Source organism: Hypomesus nipponensis, chromosome 15 (assembly GCF_054491055.1).
Source record: "Hypomesus nipponensis isolate SF chromosome 15, ASM5449105v1, whole genome shotgun sequence".
NCBI classification, from domain to species: Eukaryota; Metazoa; Chordata; class Actinopteri; order Osmeriformes; family Osmeridae; genus Hypomesus; species Hypomesus nipponensis.
This window is the reverse complement of record NC_140375.1, coordinates 2215289-2242436: the sequence shown is the minus strand read 5'-3', so window position 1 is coordinate 2242436 and position 27148 is coordinate 2215289. Positions and strand designations below refer to the sequence as shown.

General features: G+C 46.9%; 2 protein-coding genes across 4 annotated transcripts in view; both read right to left on the bottom strand.

Annotated features, from left to right (window-relative positions):
- Positions 1-2010: 2010 nt before the first annotated feature.
- relt (RELT TNF receptor) lies at positions 2011-15069 on the bottom strand. The gene is given in 11 exon segments (XM_084675132.1): positions 2011-4095; positions 4791-4937; positions 5036-5205; positions 5208-5391; positions 6483-6561; positions 7166-7246; positions 10199-10463; positions 10465-10522; positions 11214-11398; positions 12129-12221; positions 12494-15069. Coding segments are annotated over 11 exon segments (1311 nt in total). The 5' UTR covers positions 12539-15069; the 3' UTR covers positions 2011-4091.
- An 8130-nt stretch (positions 15070-23199) lies between these two features.
- The window catches only part of arhgef17 (Rho guanine nucleotide exchange factor (GEF) 17), a 43398-nt gene continuing 39449 nt past the window's right edge, over positions 23200-27148 (bottom strand). For 2 of the 3 annotated variants that reach the window (XM_084674270.1, XM_084674271.1), the window contains exons 21-24: positions 26895-27069; positions 26593-26688; positions 26075-26257; positions 23200-25859 (exon numbers count right to left, since the gene is read on the bottom strand). In XM_084674270.1, the coding sequence (XP_084530396.1) occupies positions 25645-25859; positions 26075-26257; positions 26593-26688; positions 26895-27069 (669 nt within the window). In that variant the 3' untranslated portion in view covers positions 23200-25644. The remainder of the gene's footprint in view (positions 25860-26074; positions 26258-26592; positions 26689-26894; positions 27070-27148) is intronic. The other variant, XR_014729944.1, reaches the window with a different exon arrangement.

Sequence of the window (27148 nt, the reverse complement as noted above, 5' to 3'; positions counted from 1 at the left end):
TAGAACTTTCACCAATCACACAGTAAGTTTAGTTAGCTGACAGGTGCTATCCATCAAATATGTAGAGCTTGACCAAGTTCAGTACAATTTATGAACATGGAAGCACCTGGCGAAGGGCAACTGCCTGCTTGAGAAAGAGGAGGAAGAGGAGGAAGAAGAGCAAATGTGCGTGGTGGTGGAGTAGGGGGAAGAGGAGTAAGGCTGCATGGTGGTGGAGTAGGGGAAGAGGAGTAAGGCTGCATGGTGGTGGAGTAGGGGGAAGAGGAGTAAGGCTGCATGGTGGTGGAGTAGGGGAAGAGGAGTAAGGCTGCATGGTGGTGGAGTAGGGGGAAGAGGAGCAGGGCTGCATGGTGGTGGAGTAGGGGAAGAGGAGTAAGGCTGCATGGTGGTGGAGTAGGGGAAGAGGAGTAAGGCTGCATGGTGGTGGAGTAGGGGGAAGAGGAGTAAGGCTGCATGGTGGTGGAGTAGGGGAAGAGGAGTAAGGCTGCATGGTGGTGGAGTAGGGGGAAGAGGAGTAAGGCTGCATGGTGGTGGAGTAGGGGAAGAGGAGTAAGGCTGCATGGTGGTGGAGTAGGGGGAAGAGGAGTAAGGCTGCATGGTGGTGGAGTAGGGGAAGAGGAGTAAGGCTGCATGGTGGTGGAGAAGGGGAAGAGAAGCAGGGCTGCATGGTGGTGGAGTAGGGGGAAGAGGAGTAATGCTGCATGGTGGTGGAGTAGGGGAAGAGGAGGAGGGCTGCATGGTGGTGGAGTAGGGGAAGAGGAGCAGGGCTGCATGGTGGTGGAGTAGGGGGAAGAGGAGCAGGGCTGCATGGTGGTGGAGTAGGGGAAGAGGAGCAGGGCTGCATGGTGGTGGAGTAGGGGAAGAGGAGCAGGGCTGCATGGTGGTGGAGTAGGGGGAAGAGGAGTAAGGCTGCATGGTGGTGGAGTAGGGGGAAGAGGAGTAAGGCTGCATGGTGGTGGAGTAGGGGAAGAGGAGTAAGGCTGCATGGTGGTGGAGAAGGGGGAAGAGAAGCAGGGCTGCATGGTGGTGGAGTAGGGGGAAGAGGAGTAATGCTGCATGGTGGTGGAGTAGGGGAAGAGGAGCAGGGCTGCATGGTGGTGGAGTAGGGGGAAGAGGAGCAGGGCTGCATGGTGGTGGAGTAGGGGAAGAGGAGCAGGGCTGCATGGTGGTGGAGTAGGGGAAGAGGAGGAGGGCTGCATGGTGGTGGAGTAGGGGAAGAGGAGCAGGGCTGCATGGTGGTGGAGTAGGGGAAGAGGAGCAGGGCTGCATGGTGGTGGAGTAGGGGAAGAGGAGGAGGGCTGCATGGTGGTGGAGTAGGGGAAGAGGAGCAGGGCTGCATGGTGGTGGAGTAGGGGAAGAGGAGCAGGGCTGCATGGTGGTGGAGTAGGGGGAAGAGGCCGAGGAGGACGAAGACAACAAGCTGTGCCAGATGAAATTCAGGCTACATTTGTTTTCTGTTTGACATGGTCTTCTGGAAAGAAAACATCTACGACAGTAACTGTAGCACAGTGCACATGAGGGATATTTCTATGGTCCACTGCCATACTGACAAAACATTTAAACATTTGGACCTGCAGTGTTTACACAAAGCCAAAGGGACTTTTCATTTTGGGGGCACTGACTGTTTGTATGAGAAAATAATGAAAATATTGAGATAATATTTCGTTTTGACAGATGAGTTTTTTGGGAGAGATATGACCTTTTGCCAGTGTGCCATGATGCTTTTCTGGACCAATTAGGCTATTTTGCCAAATGCACTTTGAGCTTTGAGAATGTACTTTCTGTTTCAAGAATTAAGCCAAAGCAATGGAGAAAAACTGCAACTTGGAGACGTTGTGTCTTACAAACATGTTCAATGGCGAGAGCTAACCACAAGAGGGTGCCAGCTTCTCATTGACGATCTTGGATTAATGGTCGTCAACATTGTTTGTAGCATGTAATCTGCATAAAATCCGTATGTATAAAGAACAATGAGTGAGAGACATGCAAAGAAATAAAGGGAGACCAAGGTCAAAATACACCACTTTATTTCAAGAGTAAAAATATCATACAGAAAAAATGGAAATATCATAATAAATACAATCTCTAACATAGAAGAGAGGAGCATTATATATATTTTTCCTTCCTTTGAGAAACACTTTGTTACATTTAATAACACCGGAAACATGGAAACGTTCAAACAATAAATATGGTCCAATCCAGATACGTTTGGTTCTGAACTGAAAAAACATCAACATATAATGTTTGTACTAACGATCCTTGCAAATGATCCAACACTATCATCTTTAATCCTGATGTAAACTGTTAGAATACCACTATTGCTTGAGCCAGACCGCTAAGACTACTGGTACTGACTGTAACAGGAGTGTGCAGTAAACTGTCTGTACAGTCGTAGCCATACATTTTGGCAATGACAAATGTTTTGCAAAGTTTGCTGGTTCAGTGTTTGAGGAAAATATTTTCACATGTTTTACATGTTTCTATAGAATACAATAAGGCGCATTTCATATTGTTTGAAGCTTTTTGGGGGCAAACATTTTCAATATATGCAAATAGTCCCCTCTTTTACAGCAATCTGCTCTTAAAATTCAATCAGAATGATAAAGTGATTTTCACCTTTTAGTTCACACTTTCCCCTGTGATGAAGATATGACTTACTGAAATGATGTCAGCAGTCATTTATTGCCAATGCCCAGCAAGCTTTGCAAACACAAAATGTATGTAGCTGCCAATACTTTTGGCCACGGCTGTATATTCTGCAATCTTTTCCTTTGGTCAATTGGTGATATGGTCCTAAATGAACAACTGATAAAGAGTCAGTAGAGATCCAAACTTTAGCTGCTTTCACAGTCATCCACCGTACTCATACTGTAATACTTAATTAGCTTTCAATGGTGTTTTGCTGCACGTCTTAGTGTGTGTAGAACTCTTGCTAATGAGTGAGGAGAGGATTAAGCTTAATCATAATTCTACCCTAAGCAGATGTGCTGCTTTGGTCAATACAAGTTGGGCAGAGAGAACCAGGCTGGGGATCTTAATGACCTGGAATCATCTCACTGTCACTGAGCCCATTTAAACTCAACATGTAAACAACCTCACTGCTTATAGTCGGGACCCCAGCAACCACAGTAGAGACTGTGTCACCAGTAAACCTCCCCTTAAGATTGAACTCAAAGGGCACGGCATACTCTCTCACCAAACTCTCTCTAAACAATGTCCACTTCCACCTCTGCAACAACTGCAAGCCCAGGTGTGAAACCAAAGGGCAAGCCATGGCCCCTATTTACATGTATGTACATGATTTACAGTGCCTAATGTACTTCCAGACGTAATAAAATTTGACCTAGTTGTGTGCTACAAGCGTTGCAAAGTGCAGTTCATGCTGAAGGTGTACTGTATGATAGGGAACTGTCGATATGTTTTAGAAACCCTCACCCGTAAGCTTTTTCTGGGTAAAAAACAACATTCCCCATGAGCAGGAAGACCTACAACTTCAGCTGTTCTGCGTTGCAATTGTAAGAAGACCTACACTTGCTAAAACTGTAGTAAAACAGGTAAAGAATAAAGTTTTTTTTTTAAGATAATACTTGGTGTTTCAAATATCCTTTGTATATAAGTTTGTGATTTCAGTGGAAAGGTATTTTTTATGTACAATACCTGTGTGTGTGTGTGTGTGTGTGTGTGCATGTGTGTTGGGGTGTAAGTAGCTGTATGTGTGTTTGCACAGTGTCAAGGTCTTCCACCCTCCACAGGGAAGCACAACCGTGTCTAATAGTGTCTTTGAGTGTGTGAGTGTTCCATTCGTCTTCCATATTTTATATAAAAAGGCCTATTTGTTCATATCTGTCCTCTCTTCTCCCCTCTCACCCCCTCCCTCACTCTCTCTGTTATCATTTTCTTCCCTCTCGTGAAAGTTGAGGATAAATGCTCATCAAAAAGCTAAAACACGTAGTCATTCATGCATGTTAGTAACATGAGGGGTCTCCTGGCTAGCCTTTCCTCTGAAGGCTGTTGGAACCCCTCCTCTGATGATGTCATGACGAGGTAGTGTCCTTACTCGGCATTCCTCTCTTCCAGTTGTTGGCTTGGATTTAGCTGTTGGAAAGAGAGAGAGAGATGTGGTTATTAACATGTTTCATAATAGAGGTAGAAAAAACAAAGGTACGACTTCCAGCGCTTCACTCTAAAATATCTACAGCGACACTTGCACAGCAAAAGAACCTGCTTTGCCTCTTATTGCCCACCAGAGGGCAGTGAGGAGTTGCCATGTGTGGCCTGACTCAGTGCTGACAAAGCAGACAGAACTCTTCTACAAGCTGAGACAGGAAAACAGACAGTGACTAGAACGAATGGGCAAATGAGTTGACCCTATCTCTATCACTTCCTATCTCTTCTCTCTCTCTTTCCTTCTCCCTCTCCCCTCTCTTTCCTTCTCCCTCCCCCCCCCTCCCTTTCTCTCTCTTGCATGTGATAAGCGTGCCTGTGTGGGACTCCTCTTTATCATTGATGACTACGTAGTTTCTCACATCCCCAGCGTCACAGAATAGCACTTTTCACAATTCACCAGTAGCCAACAGTAGTGTCTGTGAGGGCACAAAAAAAGTGTCCAATGAACTGAATGTCAAAGTCAGGAGCGCCGAGAGGGAAGAGAAGGCGTAGGGTGAAAACACAATATATTTGAGGGGGAACCGGCATTGGTAGACACCAAAAGGCTATGACGAGAGATGAGACAGAGACAAGGAATTAGAGAGAGACACCCAGAGAAACAAAGAGGTTCGTCTTCTACTGACGTTTCCCAGTGGGATGAGGACGAGGACGATGAAGAGCTGAAGAGCTCCAGAAGAGATCTTTTCTCCTCCGTCACATCCCTGGTGGTCCTGGACCTTGGCGTTTCCATAGCTACAGGCTTTTGTTCAGGGATCTGGGCCACTTGGAACCTGTCAATCAAACAGAAGCAATGGCCATGGGACTTGATGTCGCTCTTAACGTCTCATAGGTTGACCTATTCAAAGTGTGCGCGTGTCTCCATCCTCACCTGCCCACCGACAGAACAGTCAGCTCCCCAAGCCTCCTCTGCCCTGCATGCCCCGCCTCCCCCTGACTCTGGGGACTCTTGGGTGGGGTGTCCACGCACACTCCCCCCTGCGTGGGGCTCTTCTGCGGGGCCTGGGGCTCCAGGGAGGGCAGGATGAGGGACTGGGGGGCTGGGGTTTGAGGGGGTCCAGGGTGGGAAGCAGGATGGGGGGCCACTTGCGCTGGGCGCAGCGGGAGCAGTGGTAGCCGTGGCGGGAGGCCAGACCAGACAGGCCGGAGATGGTGTGGAGGTGGGACTGGTGGGGGCACATTCTGGGGAGGGAGTGGAACTGAGATAGAGGAGATAGAACTGGGAACCTGGGGGGGGGGGGAGAGAGAGATAGAGAGAGACAGACAGAGAGAGAGCAAGAGAGAGAGACAGACAGACAGACAGAGATAGTGATAGACAGACACAGACAGAGGGAGATGCACGGTTGTTAAGTTAATAAAAATAACTCAATGGACAAATTACAGCTGATATGCAACTTTGTGTGTGTGCAAATGCGCCAACTGGGTGCATTTCCACAAACAATACCATCCAATTGTGTGTCCAAAAATGCTAGCCCTAATAACCCCCACTCCCTAAACTCTAAACCCCAACCCGGCGCCCCATCCTAACCATCATTTAAAACAGCCCGCTGTTTCCCCAGGCCCCAGGTTCTGTATTGTTCCATTGTGCAGGTTACAAAGGCGTGATCCGTGCCCGTGAATATAGACATGGGCCCCAGCACTAAGCTGGCTGCTGTGACCTTCATGACCCCTGATGAACTCCAGTAACCCAATGAGTGGGTGAACAGAGCCAGGAATAAATAGCTTTCCAGAAGCTATGTGGGTGTCCAGAGCTTTCTAGAACTTTCCACTGAACGTCATGTACCTAGAAGCCATGGGACTGTGTTGTCAGCCTGTGGGAAATCTTTGTTCTAAACTGTGGTCAGGTCGGTTTCCGTGCCCTGGTTCTTTCTGGGACATAAAAGGCTATAGAGAGGAAACACTCTCTATAGCTCTACACTCTCTACACTGAAACAGTGGTGACTTTGCAAAATAAATAAATACATGAAACATCTTACTGTGCGTCTTTTAAATGTCGCTAGGTGCCAGTCGCACTCCATTGCGAATGTGTGCAGAGCCTCAATCAAAGTTGATTGAAATCTCAATGAATGATAAACAGTATCGGAGTGGGTTTATTTAGTCTTTTGCCGGGTGACATGGGACATCTCTCTGCCATCTTTCTCTCACCTTTCTATTTTTATCCCTCTATTTTCATATCTCTTTTGCCCTTAACTGACCTTGAGCTGTACAACTCTACAAAACCTGTATGTTTGAGTGTGTGAGTGTGTGTTACGCTGTACATACAGTGTGTGTATGTACAGTGAGTGTGTGTGTGTGTGTGTTCGTTGCAGGGTGCTTACTTGATTGACGAGGCTTTACTCATGGCCAGTTGTTTGCTCTCGTACTCCAGCAGCAGTTCCTCCAATGCAGCAGCATTTTCTGGAACACACACACACACAGTCACACACACAGTCACACACACAGTCACACACACAGTCACACACACACAGTTTATTTTTACCTTGAGGAGAAAAAGAATCAATGTTGTGACCACATTCAACCGATCAATGACTTTGAAGCCTCAAATAGGGAATTGGGGAAAATCGATGGGTGCGTGTCTACTCTCATTGATAAAACAATTTGTCTAACCATGCTGGACACTGGGATGTCAATGAAACATTCATCTCAACACCTCCTGCAATTCGCTCATATGCTAAACTCATAATAGAACACCGTGATATGGTAAATGCCTCCACCTAGCACTCTGAATGGCAATTCCATGTGTTGTAGCAATTGACGGACACAAATGGCAGAAATTCAAGCGGCTATTAGGAGTCAGGTGGCTGAGCGGTTACGGAGTCGGGCTAGTAATCTGAAGGTTGCCAGTTCGATTCCCGGCCGGCTATTGGGCAAGGCACTTCACCCTACTTGCCTTGGGGGAATGTCACTGTACTTACTGTAAGTCGCTATGGATAAGAGCGTCTGCTAAATGACTAAATGTAATGTAAATTAGACAGTGACATCATCAGTGAGCAACGCATACCTTTCTTCTCGGTGATGAGGCGCACCAGAACACTGATGGTGTCCTCGTTGGGGTCATCTGCTATGTAGGGGGAACCATTGGCTGCAGACAGAGAAGGAGGGACAAACGGATGAATGACCCAATCAATGGATGAAGGTCAAAGTTGAGGTCAGCTTCTGATCGTGATACCATGTAGGCCAACGTGTTTTTTTGTTGTTGATTTTATTCTCCCACTTATACACAAACACATTAGAACACGTTTGGGCCAAATGTGCTGAAGTCTCTAAGTTGCAGGGCCCACGTATGAGTGTGGAAAAAGAAGAATATAGGTTATTGAGGTGACCCCTGCCATTCTATACTAACAGACGGGCCTAAAAAAAACAGCTCACTCAGCTATCACGCTCCGTTCAACTCAAATGCACAAATACACACCCAGACACACACCAACATACACATACACTGTGCACAGATGGACTGGTGTCTTTCAGCACAACTGAAAATAGGGTGTTGATAAGGCACAACAATAGCCGCCTCCACGGTAACAATTGCTATCTAGGGACATTGGTATCTGTGTGACTGATTCCATTGGTAGCTGCAGCTAGCTAGCACAGGTGCCAACCCGCACAGAAGACTTCATTGAAAAGAACCTAGCCTAGCCGAGCCCTATGAGTGTTCCCCTTGAGTGAAGGTGAAGAGAAAACTGCCAGTGTAAGAGGTTTGTCTTGAGCCCAGTCAAGGCGGAAGCTAACACCATACTGGCAGACTACAGAACAGTTATGTAAGTGGAGAAGAGGGAGGAGATAGAGAGAGGCATCAAAATGTGCACGGCCGTATCGTTTCCCCCCCCCCTCTCCTCCTCTCCAATCACTTTCTTTTGACTCTTTTGCATAACCTCCGCACCCCCGCAATTCACTTAACGCCTCCCCTCTCCTCCCCTCCTCCTCTAACCCCCTCCCATCCTTTCTTTGCACCAGTGCCTCGGGCTGTCTTCACTGATGCACGCTGCTGCAGCCCCCAAAGACCAGGGGAGGGAGGGAGGGAAGGAGAGAGGGAGGGAGGGAAAGAGGGAGGGAAGGGTGTGCAGAAGTGAGGCGAGGAACACCTGATACACTTCTCTGGCAGAGTCCTTGTCAGTACTGGAACATTCCCAACATAACTCCAATGAGAGGAGGGGAGAAAAGAGGAGAGGGGAGGAGAGACAAGAAGAGGAGAGCAGAGGAGTGGACGGAGAAAAAGGGGAGGCGGAGAGGTGAGAGAGCTAATTGAATAATTGATCCAGGAAAGCAGAGACATTCGAACAGTGTCAGGTTCTATGTAGATATGGAGGGGAGGAGGGGAAGAGGAAAGGAGGATGAAAGACGTAAGGAGGGAGGTTCTCTGGTCAGGTCAGCTAAGGTTTTACAACATTGGAGAGGAGGAGACAGTGGCAAAACGTCAGACACCCAAACTACATCCACTGACGCAAATGTTCTTAGACGAGTTTGATACCCTTACTAGAATGCAACATCTCCCTGCCAAACCCGCCCAGTCAATCCTGGCACAGACAACACAGCTGCGTAGCGAGGCCACGGTAACAAGTGTCATGGAAACAATCGGTTGTTGCCAACGGGAGGTGACAGATGAAAGGTCAGGCTTCTAGACGCAGCAGCTGTGTCATTAGAGACATCAAACACAGACGTCTGTTTACCTCCTCTCCTTTTCTCAACAGGAACAACTCTGTGTCATGTAGCTCCTACCTCCCGTCACCTACTTCCTGACTCCTTTCTTCAACCCTCTAACTCCTGTTCTCTCAATCCTAGATCCTCCCTTCTGCATCCTGACTCCAGCCTCCTACCTTCTACTCTCAACATACTAACTCCTGCCCTCTGCATCCTATCTCTTACCTCCTAACTCCTCCCTCCTATCTCCTTCCTTCTAACTCCTATCTCTTACCTCCTAACTCCTCCCTCCTATCTCCTTCCTTCTAACTCCTACCCCCTACATCCTAACTCCTGCCCACAGCCTCCTATATCTTACCTCCTAACTCCTGCCTCCTATCTCCTTCCTTCTAACTCCTACCCCCTACATTCCAACTCCTGCCTCTTCTCGCCTTCATTATATCTCTGACCTTCCAACTCTTGCCTCCCGCATCCAGTCCGCTCACACCTCCCTACTGCCTCCTGGCTCCTGCCTTCTGTGTGGATCACCGCAGATTCCCAGGTGACCGTGTGGGCATCACAAAGAGAGGAGAGAATCCCTTATCGGCTCAATTACCACAGACGGGTGTGGTGATAGGACAAACACACACACACCCACAGACACACACGGACTCCCACAGAATGGGTGTGACGATGCAAACTTTTTTCAAATGGGAAATGTGTTATGACAACAGTGTGTGCTTGGGAACACAGAGCATGGGGACAGAGACTGACCTCAAGAAGGTCAAAGGTCAGATCTCCAGAGAATAAAAGCATTCCACATCTCGTTGCGTGCAAGGGCCTACGCACCGGCCTGCCCCATACACACGCATGGCTTCAGGGTAATGCCTCACTGGTGTACTTCACTTTGGTGGTTTATACCAACAGTTCGTACTACGGTCCTCCTGCTGTCCCTTGATCTATCCATCTCTTCTTCTTCTCCATGTCCCTCCCTTCCAGTTTCCTCTCTCCATATCTCTCTGTCTCTGTCTATTTATTTTGATACGGCTTTCCTTCTACCTTCCGCAATTTCTTTTGCAGAAGAAATTGCGCAATTACGATACGACACGATGAACTTTACTGTCCCGCTCAGGGAAATTTGTCTTGGACTCTGTCTGCGGTGCGTCATCAATGCCTTGACAGTCACAATGACAACAAACAATACATCCTCAGCAACAAACTGTTACATAACAGTATTGCACATATCCCATAACATAAGACATACGTACACCTCCTTTTAAGATACATGCTAAAAGATCACCGTAATAAGGGCACTATAACAATTATTATATAGCTTTAATTGGAGCCCTTTTGTCTGTCTGTCTGTCTGCCTGTCTGTGTTTATTTGTCTTTGTCTCCTCTCCTCTGTCTGTCTCACCTTCTTTCTGCGGTGTGGCGTTCTCCTCGTCCATGCCCTCCTTCTCGGCGGTGCAGCGGTATCCCTTCTTCTTCAGGATGTTGCAGATCAGGATGCCCAGGAGGCCCATCACACAGAAGATGGGCACCAGGGCGAACACGGCGTACTCGGCCGTCTTCTCCTCGGCGCTGCGCACCGCCGTGCCATTCACTGGCCCGCCTCCGCCCGCCGCACTCTTCCCCACGGTCCGCACTGCCCGCACGTGGAGGGGGGGGGGCGGCGGGGGGGGCCGGGGCCACACAGGGGGGCTGGGGGGAGGGTTTCCCCATGGTGGTGGGATGGAAGCTGCGGAGACCACCAGCGAGCACAAACTCGTGTTAGCCTCATCGACAGTCTTTAACTTAATGACTTCTTACTTTGATGCTACTTGTTTCAAAATCCAGTGTCACACCAGTACTGAGAACCAATGTTGAGATTGTTAAAAAAAGAGAGACAGGCAAAAGATTGTTGTAAAGGTTGCTGCTGCATGTGATTCACGGTGTTATGTTTCCACAGGACCATGTAGGGGGATACTTGATTGCATTGCAGGGCCCTGTGGCCAATCATGTTTCACCAACAGACTTCACTACCACAGCACAAGAATGAAGCTTGCTGAGCACAAAGAGAAGATAACGATGCAGAGCTGCAGTAGTAAACTGGTTTTCTCTGACATGACGGTAATGCTAGAGAAAGAGAGAGTATGAGACATATATATATGTTTGCCCTGCAATGAAATCAAGTAAACCCCTATATATATATATATATATATATATATATATATATATATATAGGGGACAGATAGAATGAAGGAGACAGAGAGAGATGTGGTCTCTCTCTCTCGCTATTGCTGTGAAGTAATGTTTGGAGAGTAGTGCTTGTCTCCTTAGGTCTCCTTTAATTGAATACTCCCGTTTTTACTCTTTCTGTTGTAGAGAAAGGAGCGTCTACACGAAAACAGAGTTCATGTGTAACCACAACAACAGATCTCCCTTCTTACCCAGACACACAGTCGCCACACACAGTATCCGAGGCTGAGGTACCAGGGGTCACGACCTTTCGGCCCAGGACATCACAGGTGGAGTGTGGGCGGCAAGGCTCAGGGTCCAGGGTGTTTGAGAATGTGCCCATGGGGCAAGACTGGCAACGTACCGTGTCCTCTGGGCTCTCAACCCGCCCACAGTCCTGGCAAGGAGAAAGAATGGTCAGAATGGTCAAAAAGAGAGTCCATATACATTTTTGGAAAGCCATTTATTCGGATTTGTTTATGCTTTGTAAATTAAATGTTGAGTTATATGGTTGGGAGACCTGGGACAAATAAAACAACCTCGTTTAGGAACTGTATGAAGATTTTTTGGAAACGTATTCAATCCTTATAATGATAAAATGAATTTAAAAAAAGAAGGAAAATACTTCTTTGTATTCTCCCACAAGAACTGTGAACCGTGAGACGGGTTCAATCAGACATTCCAGATTAACTACCTCTCATGTCTATTCCTGTTTCACACTGAGAGCTGAGCTGCTTCACGCAGGATTGGGCACATCTCAAAAGGAAGCGAAACACCGCACACAGCTCTGCAGGGGTTGGCTGCGTCAAGCCTGACGGGCTCAAACTGAAAACGTATGCACGCTGGGATCGACCACAGGGACCCAGACTTGAAACGACATCATATGTCAAGTATACGGTTCCTTTGACAGTGGATCGAGGAGGTGAGAGAGTGAGAGCGCGTCGAGTGGATGGGCAGATTGTGATGGTGGAGGAATGGGAGGGCAGAGAGCGGTGGAGAGAGGAACGTGTAGGGAGGAAGGATAGAAGGAGAACGAGAGGGAGAGAGAGAGAGAAGGATGGATAGAGAGGTTGATGGAGAGAAGTAGGACGGAGAGAGAGAGAGGGAGAGGAGGAAGTGTCTCTCACCTTGGTGGGCTGCTGCCCAGCAGGGCATTGCAGACACACACAGCCCTCTCCCCACCGACACTGCACCGCAGCAGTCCCCCCCGAGCCAAACACCTGTAACACACACACACACACACATATACTGATCAGTGACACACACCAGTCAGTGATACACACCCATGCACACACACGCACACATACAGACTAGTCTTGTCTACACGTTCACAATAGTCACACTAAGCAGTGACAGACAGACACATACACACACACACACACACACACACACACACTCACTGGCTAGTGTACTCTCTCTCTCTTTCTCTCTCTCTTACACACACACACACACGCACACACACACAGACACACACCTATACACACTTACTTACCGTGAGAAAGACAAGGGCAGAGCAGCAAAGGTGGTTCCTCGTCATCTTCCAGATATTCTGCTATGAACATATGATCTACAACAGACAAACGGACAAGAGTGAGTTTGGAGGGCTCTCGATCCAGCAGGCCAGAGCGGTAGCGGCACACACACCCTGCACACGCCACGGCATCACACACACACACACCTTTGTCACAACCGTGACACAATAAGCACACTGACTGCTTGGTGGCGAGGCTGGGACAAACAGCACTTACAGTGAATCAGCACCAGCTGACTGGTGGTGTGTCAGGCTGGAGAGGTACAGGTCTAGGAGCGATACACCAGGCCAGCTCACACACACACACACACACACACACACACACACACACATTCTCCAGAAGTTCATGAGCGGGGGCCATAGAGAACATGAGAGGTGAAAGCGGGGCAACCCTATAGTTGCTAAAAGCAGTGTCTGGACACACACACACACATGCACACACACACACAACTCAAGCATATGAAACTCCCTCTCCCCTAGCCAGCAAGACACAATTGAGTACACCTGGTAAAATGATTTTCCCCAACACCTCCAAGAAACCTTCTGGAACCTCTGTGACCTCCTATGCTCCATTATCTCCCTGCCTCATCCTCCCCCTCGCTTCCTCCTTCTCTCCTTTCCAGAAGACACTGAGTGAGGGAGTTGATGAATGGAACTGGACTATGACATTTTACTGACCAAAACGCTTTGGACCAAAATAAAAGTTTAGACACGCTGACGTGAGGCACATGTCTGGAAGAAAAGTAAAGAGTAGAAAGAAGGCGAAAGACAGAGAGAAAGATGGAGAGGGAGAGAAAGAGAGAGAGAAAAAAAAAAAACGGAGTAAAAGATAGAGACTCACCCCAGAGTGACTGCAGACTTGGTTGCCCAGGCAACGGACAGAGGATGCTAAGGAGGCTGACAGAATGCAGAGTCAGCGCCACACACTTGCCCCAGTTTGCCAAGTCTCACACACACACACAGAGATACTCTCTATATCTTATATAAGTGTACACTGAGACGGTACTATCTCAGTCTTGTAGAACACAACTGCCTGAATGTACCGAAACGAAAGTTCAGAGATAGAGCACACTCTCACACAGTCAAACACACAAACACATGCAGCTCTGTCTACGGTCCACTATGTGACTGCTGTACTCCACAGTACCTGGTCCTGTCTTATACCATGCTTGTGACCACAGTGATGGCCCTATCTACTGCTAGGCTACGCCCCATCTACTAGTATACCACGCCTCTGTTTGACGCTAGGCCACGCCCCTATCTACTACTAGACCATGCCTCTATCTGGTAGGACGCGCGCCGACAGTAATTGATGCCCTTGTGCACCCATGTACATACACAACACACACGAACAACAGACACACAAACATATATGCAACAACAGACACACCAACACAGAAAGAAAGGAAAAGACATTGACACACACACACAAACATACACACACCCCTCCCCATACACACTAAAATGGTGGCACAAACACCAAAGTGCACAATCACGCACACTACAATTACGTGCACTCCAGCTAATTGTGGTTGTGAAGACAACACATTCAGAGACATCGATGAGCACAAACAATAGGCTTAGTTATGACACCTGGGAAAACAATGTGTTCATATCCCAGAGTCGAGCAAAGACACAAGATGAGGGGTTGTTGAGGATGCAGAAGTGTCGGAGAGCTCACCCAAACTAACATGTTTTGCTGTGTGGTGTAAGCACACGAGTCATAGGGTTCACTGTTGCACACACACGTGCACACACACACAGTGAAGTGTCTTTGGACAAACAAGTAAATAAAAAATGTAATGAGTTTATGATGTTGGGCACCAAGCGCCCGTTTGGGCAATGACAGGGTTCTGCTGAATAATTTTAGGGATACATAGTATGATAAACTGAGAATTTTAAAACCACCACTTTGAAAAAACAACACAGGAATGAATGACAAGTGCTTTCTCCTCTAGCCAAGGGGACTGGATGTGAGGGAGATGGAGCGATGCAGTGAGAAAGGCTGACATTAGCAAACCAGCAGATAGGATTTTATATTTAGACCCTTCGTTAAAATCCTATAAGAGCTTGAGGAAGGGTAATTACAAGTCATTCGGTCTACACACACACTAACACACACACACGCAGACACACTGAAGTTATGGGACTGTTTGTGAAAAATCCACAACTCGATAAAAAACAGGCAAAAGAGAGAAGCATGATCTGTAATTAAGAGTTGCCTTTTTGGAGAGTGTCAAGTAACAAATTGGAATGGTTTTGCGTTTGTCAGGTCAGCCATTTAGTCTGACCTGACATGACTTTGAGAACAGAATTCCGGCAGGCTCCGATTTGACAAAGAAAAAGGTAGAAGGAGGTAGAAGGAATAGAAGAAGTGGTCAAGGAAGGTGGATGTCTCAAAGGCTTCTTGGGTAGCTAAAGGTCCCGCCATCATCTTTCTCTGAACGTCACAGAAGGTCACGTTCAGCGTTGGTGACTGTTTTGGCATTGATGACTTTGTCTCAACTTTTCAACAGCAGTTCCTGTCAATCAAGCACAGGGTCACATCCTCTTGGTGGCTGTCTGTGAGTGCAGGTGCACATACTGAGGGTGGTTACATATCTCCCTCCCTCCCACCCCATCAGCCCTGCCTGGTCTCAGACATGGTGTGGCGTTCCATCTCCAGCCAGACATCTGCGTCTGACTTCGTTTACCCCCAGACATAGCCACCGCACGTGGGACTTCCTTCCTTCCTGTCAGCACGTGTCACATCCTCTTCCTCCCACCCCCCCACCCCCCTCTATCCTACCCCGTTCTGCCTTCGTGAGTGGCGGCTAGCGGCGGCTAGCGGAGGCTGGCGGCGGCCTGGTCTATAGTTGGGCAGGAGGCGGGATGGAGGCGTCTGAAATAGACACTTTCACCATACCATGCTATGTCTGTCTTCCTTCCATCTTCCTCCTCATCCCACCCTCCTTTCCCCTCTTCATCTGCTCATCCAGTTCTTACTCTCTGGCTTTCCCTTCATTCAAGTCACCCACCCCCAACTCCTTCAAGTCCATATTATTATCTTTCTTCTTTCATACTCTCTTTCAGGACTTTTTCTTTGTTCCTTCTCCCTCTCCATCTCATGGTTATGTTCCTTTGCATCACAGCAGACTTGGCCCAGTATTTCATTGTTTGTATTTTGCACTTTTCATATCCTCCTTCTGCTTCATCTTAGTGCCAGACATGTGCCTGAGGTTACTGTGGTCGACAGAGGAAAGGGGGACGAAGGGGAAGGAATGGAGGAGAGAGAAAGAGAGAGAAATTAACACCTCCCAAAATACTCTCAAGAAGACGATAAAGTCAATGTACAAAGTCAAAAGAGTTGCGGCCACTCCTACACAGAGTGATATTTTTAAGTACATGAAGACAACATTACATTAGTGTGTGTGTGGATGTAACAGAGAGAGAGAGACAGAGAGAGAGAGAGAGAGAGAGAGAGACAGAGAGAGAGAGAGAGAGAGAGACAGAGAGAGAGAGAGAGAGAGAGAGAGATAGAGAGAGAGAGAGAGAGAGAGAGAGAGAGAGAGAGAGAGAGAGAGAGAGAGAGAAGAGAGAGAGAGAGAGAGAGAGAGAGAGAGAGAGAGAGAGAGAGAGAGAGAGAGAGAGAGAGAGAGAGAGAGAGAGAGAGAGAGAGAGAGAGAGAGAAAGAAATAGAAGCAAGGGTGAGACATGCTTCTGAAAATGTCTGGTCATCCGTTCCAAACAGTAATTACTGACAAATCATCCCTGTCTTTATCCAATGAAATAGCAGGGTGTTATTCATACTGGTGACCAGTTGCAGGATACATTTTCTTGTTTATTCTTTGCATCTAAAAATAAAAATGCGGAATGAAGGTCCGGCAAAAACATGGTGGTTTTAGAGGTGAAGACCGAGGTCACGGCCAGAGTGTTGGCGCTCTTTTCTGGTCTCTTGATGTCATGCTTCAGCTACGCTATGAGGAGAAGCCTGTGGAGAAATGAATGAGGGATGACACTGGCCGATGGAAGAATAAGAAGAATGAGGGACTAAACTAGGACCTATCTCGAGGTCAGGGTTCAAGACTCGTAGGATGCAGGTGCCATCTTGGATTCCAGACACAACAGCTTTTTCTGTCCGTAACGGATGTCATCTGTCCACACTTTAATTCCATCTGATGGTGACACTGTGTCTTGTGGACATGATTGGGTTATGTCTTTCACAATGAATGGTTCCTCTATCGACGTCTCTCTCTCTCTCTCTCTCTCTCCATTTCACAGGCTGGTGTTGCCTGACATCTCCTGTGTCTCTGTCAGTCTAACCTCACCTCTCTGGCTGCTCTCCCAACACAGAAAGATAGACAGGTGGAGCGGGGGATGGAAACAGACAGTGATGAAGAGAGAAAGAGAGAGGTGTAGAGATAAAGACGGAAACAGAGAGTGAGGGAGAGCGAGAAAGAAAAAGGAAAGAGAAGGAGAGGGAGTAGGTTGCATCTAATCTCGATTGTCAGGGTGACCGCTGATGTCCCCTGAAGTCAACCAGGGTCACCAGAGGAGGAGGGACACCAGAGGAGAGACAACAGAGGAGAGACACTAGAGGAGCAGGGACACCATACTAACCAACTGCACCTCTGTTTGGTACGGAACTTGCTGTGCCTCTGATTGGAAGTCCCTGCAGAGGGGGCTAAAGACAGCGGATGAAATCATCGGGTCCTCACTTCCTCTCATCCAGGATATAGCAAAGAAGCGCTGTCTGACCAGGGCTCACAACATCAATAAGGGCACCTACCACCCGCACCATGGACTGTTCTCACTGCTGAACTCTGGAAAGAGGTTCCGCCACTTTCGATGCAGAACATCCAGGTTCTACACCAGCTTTATCCAACAAGCCATATGATTGGTGAAATGAAAATAATAATCCTCCTATCCCCCCTCACACACCCTTACAGGACTGCTTCACTGGACTGTGTCATAATATAATTCATCAGCATTTTTATACATAATTTTACTAGCATTTTTATAAATAGCTTAATACATATAACTGGCTGTAATATATGTAATATATATTTTAGACAGTTTTGATACATAGTGTCACCCATTTTTGTAAGCACATCACTGGCCTACACTGTCCTGAGCCTCCTGAAACGAAATGTCGTTCTTATCTTACTGTAAAGTAAAATGGTAAAGGTGACCAGTGGAGGATAGACACCAGAGGAGCAGGGGACAAGCATGGTGACACTAAAGTGCCCTACACCAGTTGTGACCTGCTCCCTGGTGACACACATAGCTGTTAGAACTGGTGAGGTCAACACAACATCTTGAACAATGAAAAATACATATCCACCAGCTGATGGAATTGTTCCCTAATGAGACACAGGTTTCTAGAAAGAGTCTGTGCCAAAGATATTGAGTTTACATACAGGCTTAGGCTTAATCTAGGTCTGAAACTCAGCCTTTATGAACCGTCTGAGAATGAGAGCTTGATTGTCTGGATGAGGGATGATATACTGGCATGGGAAAAGAGCAAGTCAAAACACAAAAACAAAGAGAAAATGTAAAAGATTTGGCTGAGATTCATGTGTGCGTAAATTCTAGTTTGTGGTATTCTTCCTTACAGCTTTACAAACATTAACGAAGGATCTAAATGAACCCCTGATGTTAACACACCAATACACCTATGAAGCTGGATAAATCACCTGCAGTTAAACATTACAGACCTACATGTGAGGCGCCAAATTCCTGTTCACACACAAACCCACATACACGGTGAGGGGAAAATGCAGGAGAGGAATGCAGATGTAAAGTAATAGGGGAAAATTAAGAACAAAGAAAATGTTCTGGGGTCATTCCCACACAAGAAAAGAATGTGATACAACTCTCTTGGAATGTCACATTATTCCATGTGTATGAGGGTCTGTATGTTAATGTACTGTCCTGTAGTGAGTGAATGAGTTTGTTGGTGTTACCTTGACATTGCACTATAAGGGCTTAACTAACGAGTGTTAATTCCACATGCGAGTCAACACGGGTGGCACTTTCCTCGTCTCCTACCACTCCCTGGATTCCCTAACCATGAGTTTGCAACCCTACGGTCTGCTCCCATATCGCACACACACATATACTTATGTATTTAAAATATGCTAGGTCGTGCTTGGCTATGCTCAATATCTTCATGAAAAGGCAAGGCTAGAGGGAGTCTCAATTTCCTGTTGAGCAGATGCCGTGTCATTACTTTGTGCTTGATCTGTTTTCCAGTTGGCCATCAAGCCTGTCTGCTTCTCGCGCATGAACGACTCCGAGTGGGTCAAGGCCAAACCAACACCTCGCGTTCAGTACTGCCTTGTCACAAAGTACTGAACTCTAGGTTGTGTGTGTATGTGTGTGTGCTTGAGTGTGGTTCGGTTTGGCTGGATGGAGGCATAGGCAAGATGTGGTTTTTATTTGGCCTCTCCTTTACTTTAAGGGCTGCCAAGAGGCCATTTCTGCGGCCTTTCTACTCTTGTTTCAGTTGACCAAAATGCCACTAACCCGTGTGACCTCCGACACACGAACTTTGACTACTCGGAGAAAGACAGGTCATTGATTGTGTATTGACCTCGTCGGAGAGAGAGGGAGTAGAAAGAATATGCACCATTCCAGAAGTTTCATAGCTATGGTCTCTGGAATCGATTAAACTGTTGCTGTCTAGGTGTGTGTATGTGTTGTGAAATAGCTCACACATCATTCCGATGTGGTTATTCTGAGCGCCTTCTGAAAGTTCTGCTGTGTGATCCAAAACCCACCAGGGTCACTCCACTCTCTGGTCTATAGAACATTCTAGGTCAGGGATATCTCGCCTACTAAATGTGTGTATGTGTATTTGTATACTTTATCGTGGTGGGTATGTGTTTGTCCTAGATTTGCTGTCCTGTAATTATGCCATGTCCAGGTCGGATTGGGATCCGGGATTATTGAAGTGGGAATTTCCTTGGCGGGAAGGTTCCTGGCTGACATTGGGAGAGGGACCGCAGTGGCACGAGGCCAGTACAACTTCTGGCTGCATTCTTGACCGCTGTGATGGACGGCGGGAACCACGGCTTAATTAGATGCCGGTTGTGTTTCGCTGTTCTTCTGATATGAACGTTCTCCAGCCTAGGTGTGTGTATGTCTCTCTCTCTCTCTCTCTCTCTCTCTCTCTCTCATCTGCCTCTTTATCTGTGTCTCTGCACATCCGTCTGATTATGTTCTGTCTATAGCCAGGCTGGCAGCTCTCACCCTCTCTTCACCAGTCTCGCCTCAGAGATAAAGAACTGGAGAGAACAGCTTCGTTTCACAGCCCACACCAGAAGATACCCCAAAATAGCCAGGCAAGGGTGGGACTATAACGGGATCATCCTATACTCTCATTTCAACCCCACAGTGATAATTATAGCTGGTGGTTGTAAGAACAGTTTGTGTGTGTGTGTGTGTGTGTGTGTAGAGGTGTGTGTGTAGAGGTGTGTGTGTAAAGGTGTGTTATACATAATTATAGTTGTGTTTTAGGGGTGTACCAATGTTGTCAGCTGGTTGCATGTGGCGTGATAGGATGTTCATTGTCTACTTCCTACCCAAGAGTGAGGCCTAGCCGCATACACACACACACACACATTCAGACAGATCAAGGATAGATACTGGATAGACAAACTGAGTAACTCAATAGTGCTTTGTGGAACATCCCAGACAAAGTCATGAACTTACATGCAAAGTTATAGACCACAGAAGGATTTGAAAAGTGACACTTTTCCTCTGCTTGACTTATTCCTCTTTCTATTTTGCTCTTTGCCCTCTCCCTCCTTCTGGATTTTCCTCAGATGGAACCATCGCTTTCATATAATGCACAAACACATCCAGACACAACAACACTCAAATGACAGACGCTGAGGTAGCAAGGAGCTTATCATCCTCCTAATGACGATACAGTGATGAACAACTGAACATAGCATCACGTCTATCATGCTCTTATTGACAAGATGAAAACATTTCTGTTAGCAGCCGGTAAAGGGAAACATGGAAAAGTCCTCAGGCAAGGACACTCAGACAGAGCCAGGAGAGGTTAGTTATGAAAGCACCCCTGCTCTGTAATGGTGGAGCAGGAGAGGTGGGGTCCTATTGATATAAGCAAGCAGGAATGTGATCTTCTACAATGGAACTTACTGCCAAGAATTCCCCTTGCTTCAAGACTGGCTGCACCAGGGTCGGACTGGCCGTCGGGGGAGTCGGGAGATTTCCCTAACGGCCGGTCAAACGGCTGCGGCATAATGCAAAAAATGTATTATAATAATACACGGCCGTGGGCTGGTCTGTGTTTCAAAGTCCCGGGCCGTTTTTCAGTCCCAGTCCAGACTTGGGCTTCACCTTGACAACATGACACTTGTCAGCTTGGTGATAGGGTGAAAAGTGAAAACCAAGGTGTTTGGTGTCATTTTTGTAAAAAAAAAAAATAAAAAAAAAATATTTGACCATGGACCACAAGCTAAAACTCAATTAACTCACTTTAGGAGGTGACACAGAGAAATCAGTAAAAACAATAGTCCCGCCTCTTTCCAGAGCGACCTGAACACGAGGGCGACAGTCTCCATCGTGTCGAGTTCCACCAATGATTATTGCAGTGAGGTCATCAAACACCCATGGGTGGCCGCGTGGAGCAGTGTGCAACAGGAGTTACAGTATAAAGTACAGCGTATATGACGCCCCCTGTCACTTAAGGAGGAGGAACACGAAGACAGTTTTGTCATACTTGTAACTTAATTAGTGATCGGAAACGACAGACTCACTTTTCGCGATTACCTACATGGGGTAGGCTACAGCGTACTCATACCATACCAAATATAAAGTGACAGAATAGGAAGCTATAGCCTAGTAGATACTATACGCAGGCCAACCGCATTGCCTCCAGTGGCTAAATGTGCAAATATAAATGCGTGACTTTGAAATTGTTATTCATTCTCTAGAGTCCACAAAACAAAAAGGTTAAATCCAAAACATAAATCAGATACTTTGCCATATAAGCTTGCTTAATGTAGACTTGTGTTCTGTTGAAATAGCCTACTTTTGGTAAACCTATTAATTCATAACCCTGATTCAAATAATCGGTTTAGCTGAGATGGCAGTTGAATGCACCATTTAAGACAGATCTCAACTAGACTATCGGTGGAAATTCTAAGGACCACACACATTCGCGATAAACCGACGTACCTACGTGGTTCACCGCTAACGGACAATGCAGCAGTAAAAAAAAAGAAAAGAAAAACAGTCCAAAATGCTTAGTAAAAGTTTACAAACTTACCAGTTTGATTGATGAATGCGTTGAATCAGTGGTCAGGGACGGGCATTGTCAGCTGTTTGTAAATACAAACTTGATTTCTCTATACACACATAAACGCCGGTAGGAAACGGGTTCCACTCTTTGTGTTAAAAATTACATACAAAAACTCACTGGGTGAGCTCACCGGCCGCTATACGTCACTAGTGAAATCCGAGCGTGTATGGTGAGCGGTCTCTTTCTTTCCTGCTCTATCTGCGCCCTCGCCGGTTCTCACGAGCCAATGCGGGGAATTAACGCGCACCGATGAGTACACGGGACAGAGAGCCATCTGTCGGGATTCATCCGTCCTAACCGGCTCTAGCGTCAGGGTGCCAGTACCGTTAACATGACGACAGAGGTTGTTTCTGTGAACTTCAACTCTGACGATTTCCTGCAAACAATCTAGAAGACTTCATTGTCATGGAAATATAGTCATCATCATAAATCTTAATTCACTTACCGTCAGCACCAATTAAAGACAGTAACAATGCATAGCTGCCTGTTATGGCAGTGTGCAAGTATTTTTTATGAAATAAATTAACGGTATAAGATTTATGATGCTGCTTTGAGGCCTTAAGGTCTGACATTCTGCCTTCGAGGAAGTAGCCTCCAGACACATGTGAAAAGTCGTCTTTTTCTTTCTATGTTTGGGATTCTCTTTAAGACCACTTGGTGTATTTTGACTTTATTTTGAGAAATGATTTCTTGTTGAAACTCCCACTTTTATTCAAATGAGAAATGTTTCCACTGGACTGAATGACTCAGTGTGAGTCAATGACACACATACACTATCAACATCTCATTCTACCCAAGCACAGGAGGAACACTGTGCATCTCTTCTCAATCGTTACTGTGTCTTCATTCAACGAGTGTGTGAGTGTGTACATTCATTCCCAGCCCCCCTGTATGAAACACACACACACACACACGTGGAGGATTTCTTATACGTGGGTGTTTTAAAAAGTGTGTTACTATCCTTTTGTTTGCTGTGTGAATGATAGGAATGTGCGGGGTGAATAGTTTAAGTGTGTGTGTGTATGAACAGTACCTTGTGAACAGTTTGCATTCATTTAGTCTCGTTATATCTCATGACATGATATCTCAAGACAATACATGCCATTGTGTTGGTTTATAGTGATAGGTTTGTGCTCAATTTACTGAGGTTGTGTTGAGTTGGTGGGTTAACCAATAGCATGGGTTTCTCTCTTTCTCAGACCTTCACACGGTATTATATCTTATTATGAAATGATATATATATATATATATATATATATATATATATATATATATATATATATATGATATATATATAATCTTATATCGTGTACCAATAAATAAGATTACCGTCTATTCAAACAAAGAAACAGACACCTGCACCAGACACTGCCACCAGTGAACTGATTTAATTACAAAGAGCAACCCACAGTGACAAAACAGAAACAGCTACATACAGGAAGGAACTGTGAAGTAACCATAGCGGCTGGAAAATGACGAGGCCATTTTGCTTCTCTTTTGACATTTCTGTGGCAGTTATAATTTAAATGTGACTGACAGCGCATGCCGGGGGGGGGGGGGGGGGGGGTACACAAGTATATAAAAATATGCCATTAGATTAATTTCAACAATTGAGGACTGTGGGCTCACTATTTACAGAGAAAGGCAATATATACCAATATTTACATGACACAATCAAGACTTCTTTCACATATGGGCATAAGGTTACTTACAAGAGTTACTGCATGAAGAGTGAATTCATCTGGTGAAGGCTTAGCACGAACTGTCAATCTGCAGTACAGTGGCAATAATACGGCAGGCTATGCTGAATTCAGTTTCTGTATAAGGCCATTATTGAATTAGCATGAAAGCCACCATGAAACCTAACATGTAAGTGTTTACTTCATATCCAGAATGGAGTGCCAAAGCAATGAACTTTGAAAACAGAAGATTTGGAGAGCCATTGAGATATAGAGAGCAGGCAAAACACATATTTGAATCTCCGGTTGTCAACTAGTCACGGTTCACCAAACATGACCGACACAACAGTGTCTGCGGGTAATGGAATTGGAACATAAACACAAGAATTCCATACCTGAATAAAGAAGAGAGCACTTCACAGGAACATGAGCTGTTCTACTAAACACACATCTACAGCTAGCAGCAGACGGGCATGATAAGACCAGGTATTGTAATTAGCCATTAGCTCCCTCATGACCTCACCGTAGGAGAGTTAGCCTCATACTACAACGTTTGGACATCGAATTTCCCAGCTGGTTTCTGAGCTGCCTTGCAAGTTTCATTTGACAGGCTGTTGGGCAGAAGGAGAAGAGCAGGATGTTGTACGTCTTCCCCTCCCTCTCCCCCTCCCCCCTCCCTCTCCCTCTCTCTCTCTCTCTCTCTCTCTCGCTATCTCTTGCTCGCTCTCTTGCTCGCTCTCTTGCTCGCTCTCTCTCTCTGTTTCCTGTAAAACAGTTACATCAGGATACAAGCCAAAATGACACACATTAAGCATTCTATATTGAAGACTGGGGGGGTTCCTCTTTCTGAAACCTCAAACGAGGAGGAGAGAAAGAAGAAACATTTATAAATTAAGTGCAGTAAGAGGAGAAAGCTGGAATCAAAAACATAAATACTGTACATAGAGATCAACTAGAGGCTCTAAAGAGGAAGGGTTTTACTCCAGTAGTGGGATGCTGTTTAATTTCATTAAATAAGAAAATAACTGTTAAAACGACGGGAAACACAAAGACAAAGAAAACAATCGTGTGAGAAAAGAGGTGTGTGTAATTATGTGTGCGTGTTTGGATGCCTGCTATGAGGACACTGGCTGTGATCTGTCAAACAAGCAAAATGTGTGTATGTGTGTATAACGTGTGTGTTTATATAGTCGTAGTAGGTACCCTTGTGATATATTGCACATTGGTTGATGTTTTTCTTTTTCAGCCGTCTAGCACTCCTCTACGTTTGGCAGGCGTTGAACCCATCCGCTGATGCAGGATCAGAGACAGTAACATCCCGCGAGCAGAAGCAACATGACTGGAGCACGCCTAAACTGATTTTAGAGCTGTTAGAGGCCACGGTCCACCCCTCTCAGTCTGATGTGACCCATAGTTAACTGTCTGTTTAAAGGTCAAGGTTGAGAGACCGCTCCTCACTCCTTTCCTCCTCTGATTCCACCCCCGATCCCTTTCTTCCCCCCTCCCCTCCTCCAGATGGAGTGATCACACGGGATCCAAAGTCTCGTACATCCACAATGTCTTCTCACTTTGTAACCCGTCATTCAGGTTTTTTCTCCACTCTTCATCACTCCCACTCTCAGTCCATCTCTCTCTCTCTCTCTCTCTCTCTCTCTCTCTCTCTCTCTCTCTCTCTCTCTCTCTCTCTCTCTCTCTCTCTCTCTCTCTCTCTCTCTCTCTCTCTCTCTCTCTCTCTCTCTCTCTCTCTCTCTCTCTCTCTCCGTCAAGGTAGAGTTTCGTTACAACACAAGGAGAATGGACCAGCGTGTGCAGAGCCCGCGACTTACATCCAACGCCAAACACGTCGAACACACGCTACTCAGAGATACAGACCGACACACACACGTATGCACAGAGTTCATCATGCCAGAAACAGACTAGGACGTGGACGTTGCTTAAAGCGACCCTCGGGATTCCAAGTATGGGACTGACACCCATGCATACAGACATCAAGAGATCCAGCAAAGGATGAAATCAGATAAAAGGGGAGGTGCTTCAGAATAAGGAGGGCGGGGCTTGTGTGCGGTTCTCCTGTCGAAGGGGAGGGGGGTTTCATGAACTTGAGATGTCTGATTGACTCAGACTCTCCAAAGCAGTAAGTGGTTTGTGCTGTCATCCCGCCCCACTGTCTCGCTGCTATTGGTCAGACGGAAGTCCTCATAACCGTCGCCCCCGGAGATCACCAATTGATTGATTTTCGCAGGTAGGAGGGCGGAGGCTCGGCGGCGAGAAGAATCCCTCCTCTTAAGGGCCCCGTTGCTCGTGTCAACGTCAACATTATGGGATGGGTTTCCTAGGAGATGGAGAGTTAGGATCAGAGGGGATGGGAACTGGAGAGCTGGAAGCAAAAGATATAAAAGAAAGACAAAAAGAGACAGAGACAGAGATAGCGAGAGACAGAGAAAGTGAGAGAGCGAGAGAGAGCGAGAGAGAGCGAGAGAGAGAGAGAGAGAGAGAGAGGAGGATGAACACAGCAAGAGAAGGCAGGGGGACAGAGGTTGCAGTTACCTGTGCCGTCTGCGGGCGGTTTGGGGAAGTTGACGTCAAAGCCCTCGGGCAGTTCTATGGCGGTGAGGAACCTTACGTGACCCGTGTGTCCGTGAGCCGAGCCCATGGGGATCAGGGGGGATCGCAGAGTCCCTGCCCCAGTACCAAAGCTCACTGCTGGGATAGCCAGGGTCAGGACCACCCCTGGAGAACCATAGAGGAAGGTCACACACAACCCTACCCCCCTCAGCACAAAGTCTGCATTGAAGTTGTCAGAAACCGTCTTTCTCCAAGGCCGGTTTAAATAACGACAATGATGATGGTGAAATGTTCTATGATGTGAACTAATCTATTTAAGAGAGATTGGGTGGCAAGTCTTTTTGGATCCACCAGTGTCTTTCTCCTGTTCCGTTTCCCCTGTTTTTCCCCATGGCTTAATGGCTTTCTCTCTGACGCTCTTATGACAGCCAGACATGGATACAGACGGGCGGGCGCTTCCAGGGAGTGGAGGGAAGGGATGCGATGATGCGGTGACTAACCTGCGCTGGTGCCGATCCATAGCAGGTCCTTACAGGCCAGCAGGGCGGTGATCCTCAGACAGGCCGCTTTGTGCTGCCTGATGATGGCATCAGAGCCTGAGGCAGGGTGAGAGGACAGGAGGGATGGGGGGCGTGGCAGTAAGAAGACTGAGAATCAGAGACGAGGGGCAAAGAGAAAGACGAACAGGCAGAATGCTGCTCCGCCAACGAGCCATCGCCATCTAGTGGTGAATTCATCTTGATGCCGTGTGTGTGTATGTAGGGTCTTTATGGGTGTAAATGTGCGTGAATGTGTGTGCTACCTGCGAGCATCTTATGCACTGCGGGAGCCACGTCCACCTCAACGAGGCTCTCCCAGGTCTGGGCGTGGTAGAGACGGACCTGGGCGCTGCCCTGGAGCGCCAGCCAAACGCCCTGGCCATAGCTCACCATGCAGGTCACACACCTGCTGCTGTCTGAGCCCACCTGGAACCAGTGCTGCAGACACAACAAACACCCGTGTCCAATCAGCCAGACATCAAACCATCCACCCAGCCATCAAACCATCCACCCAGCC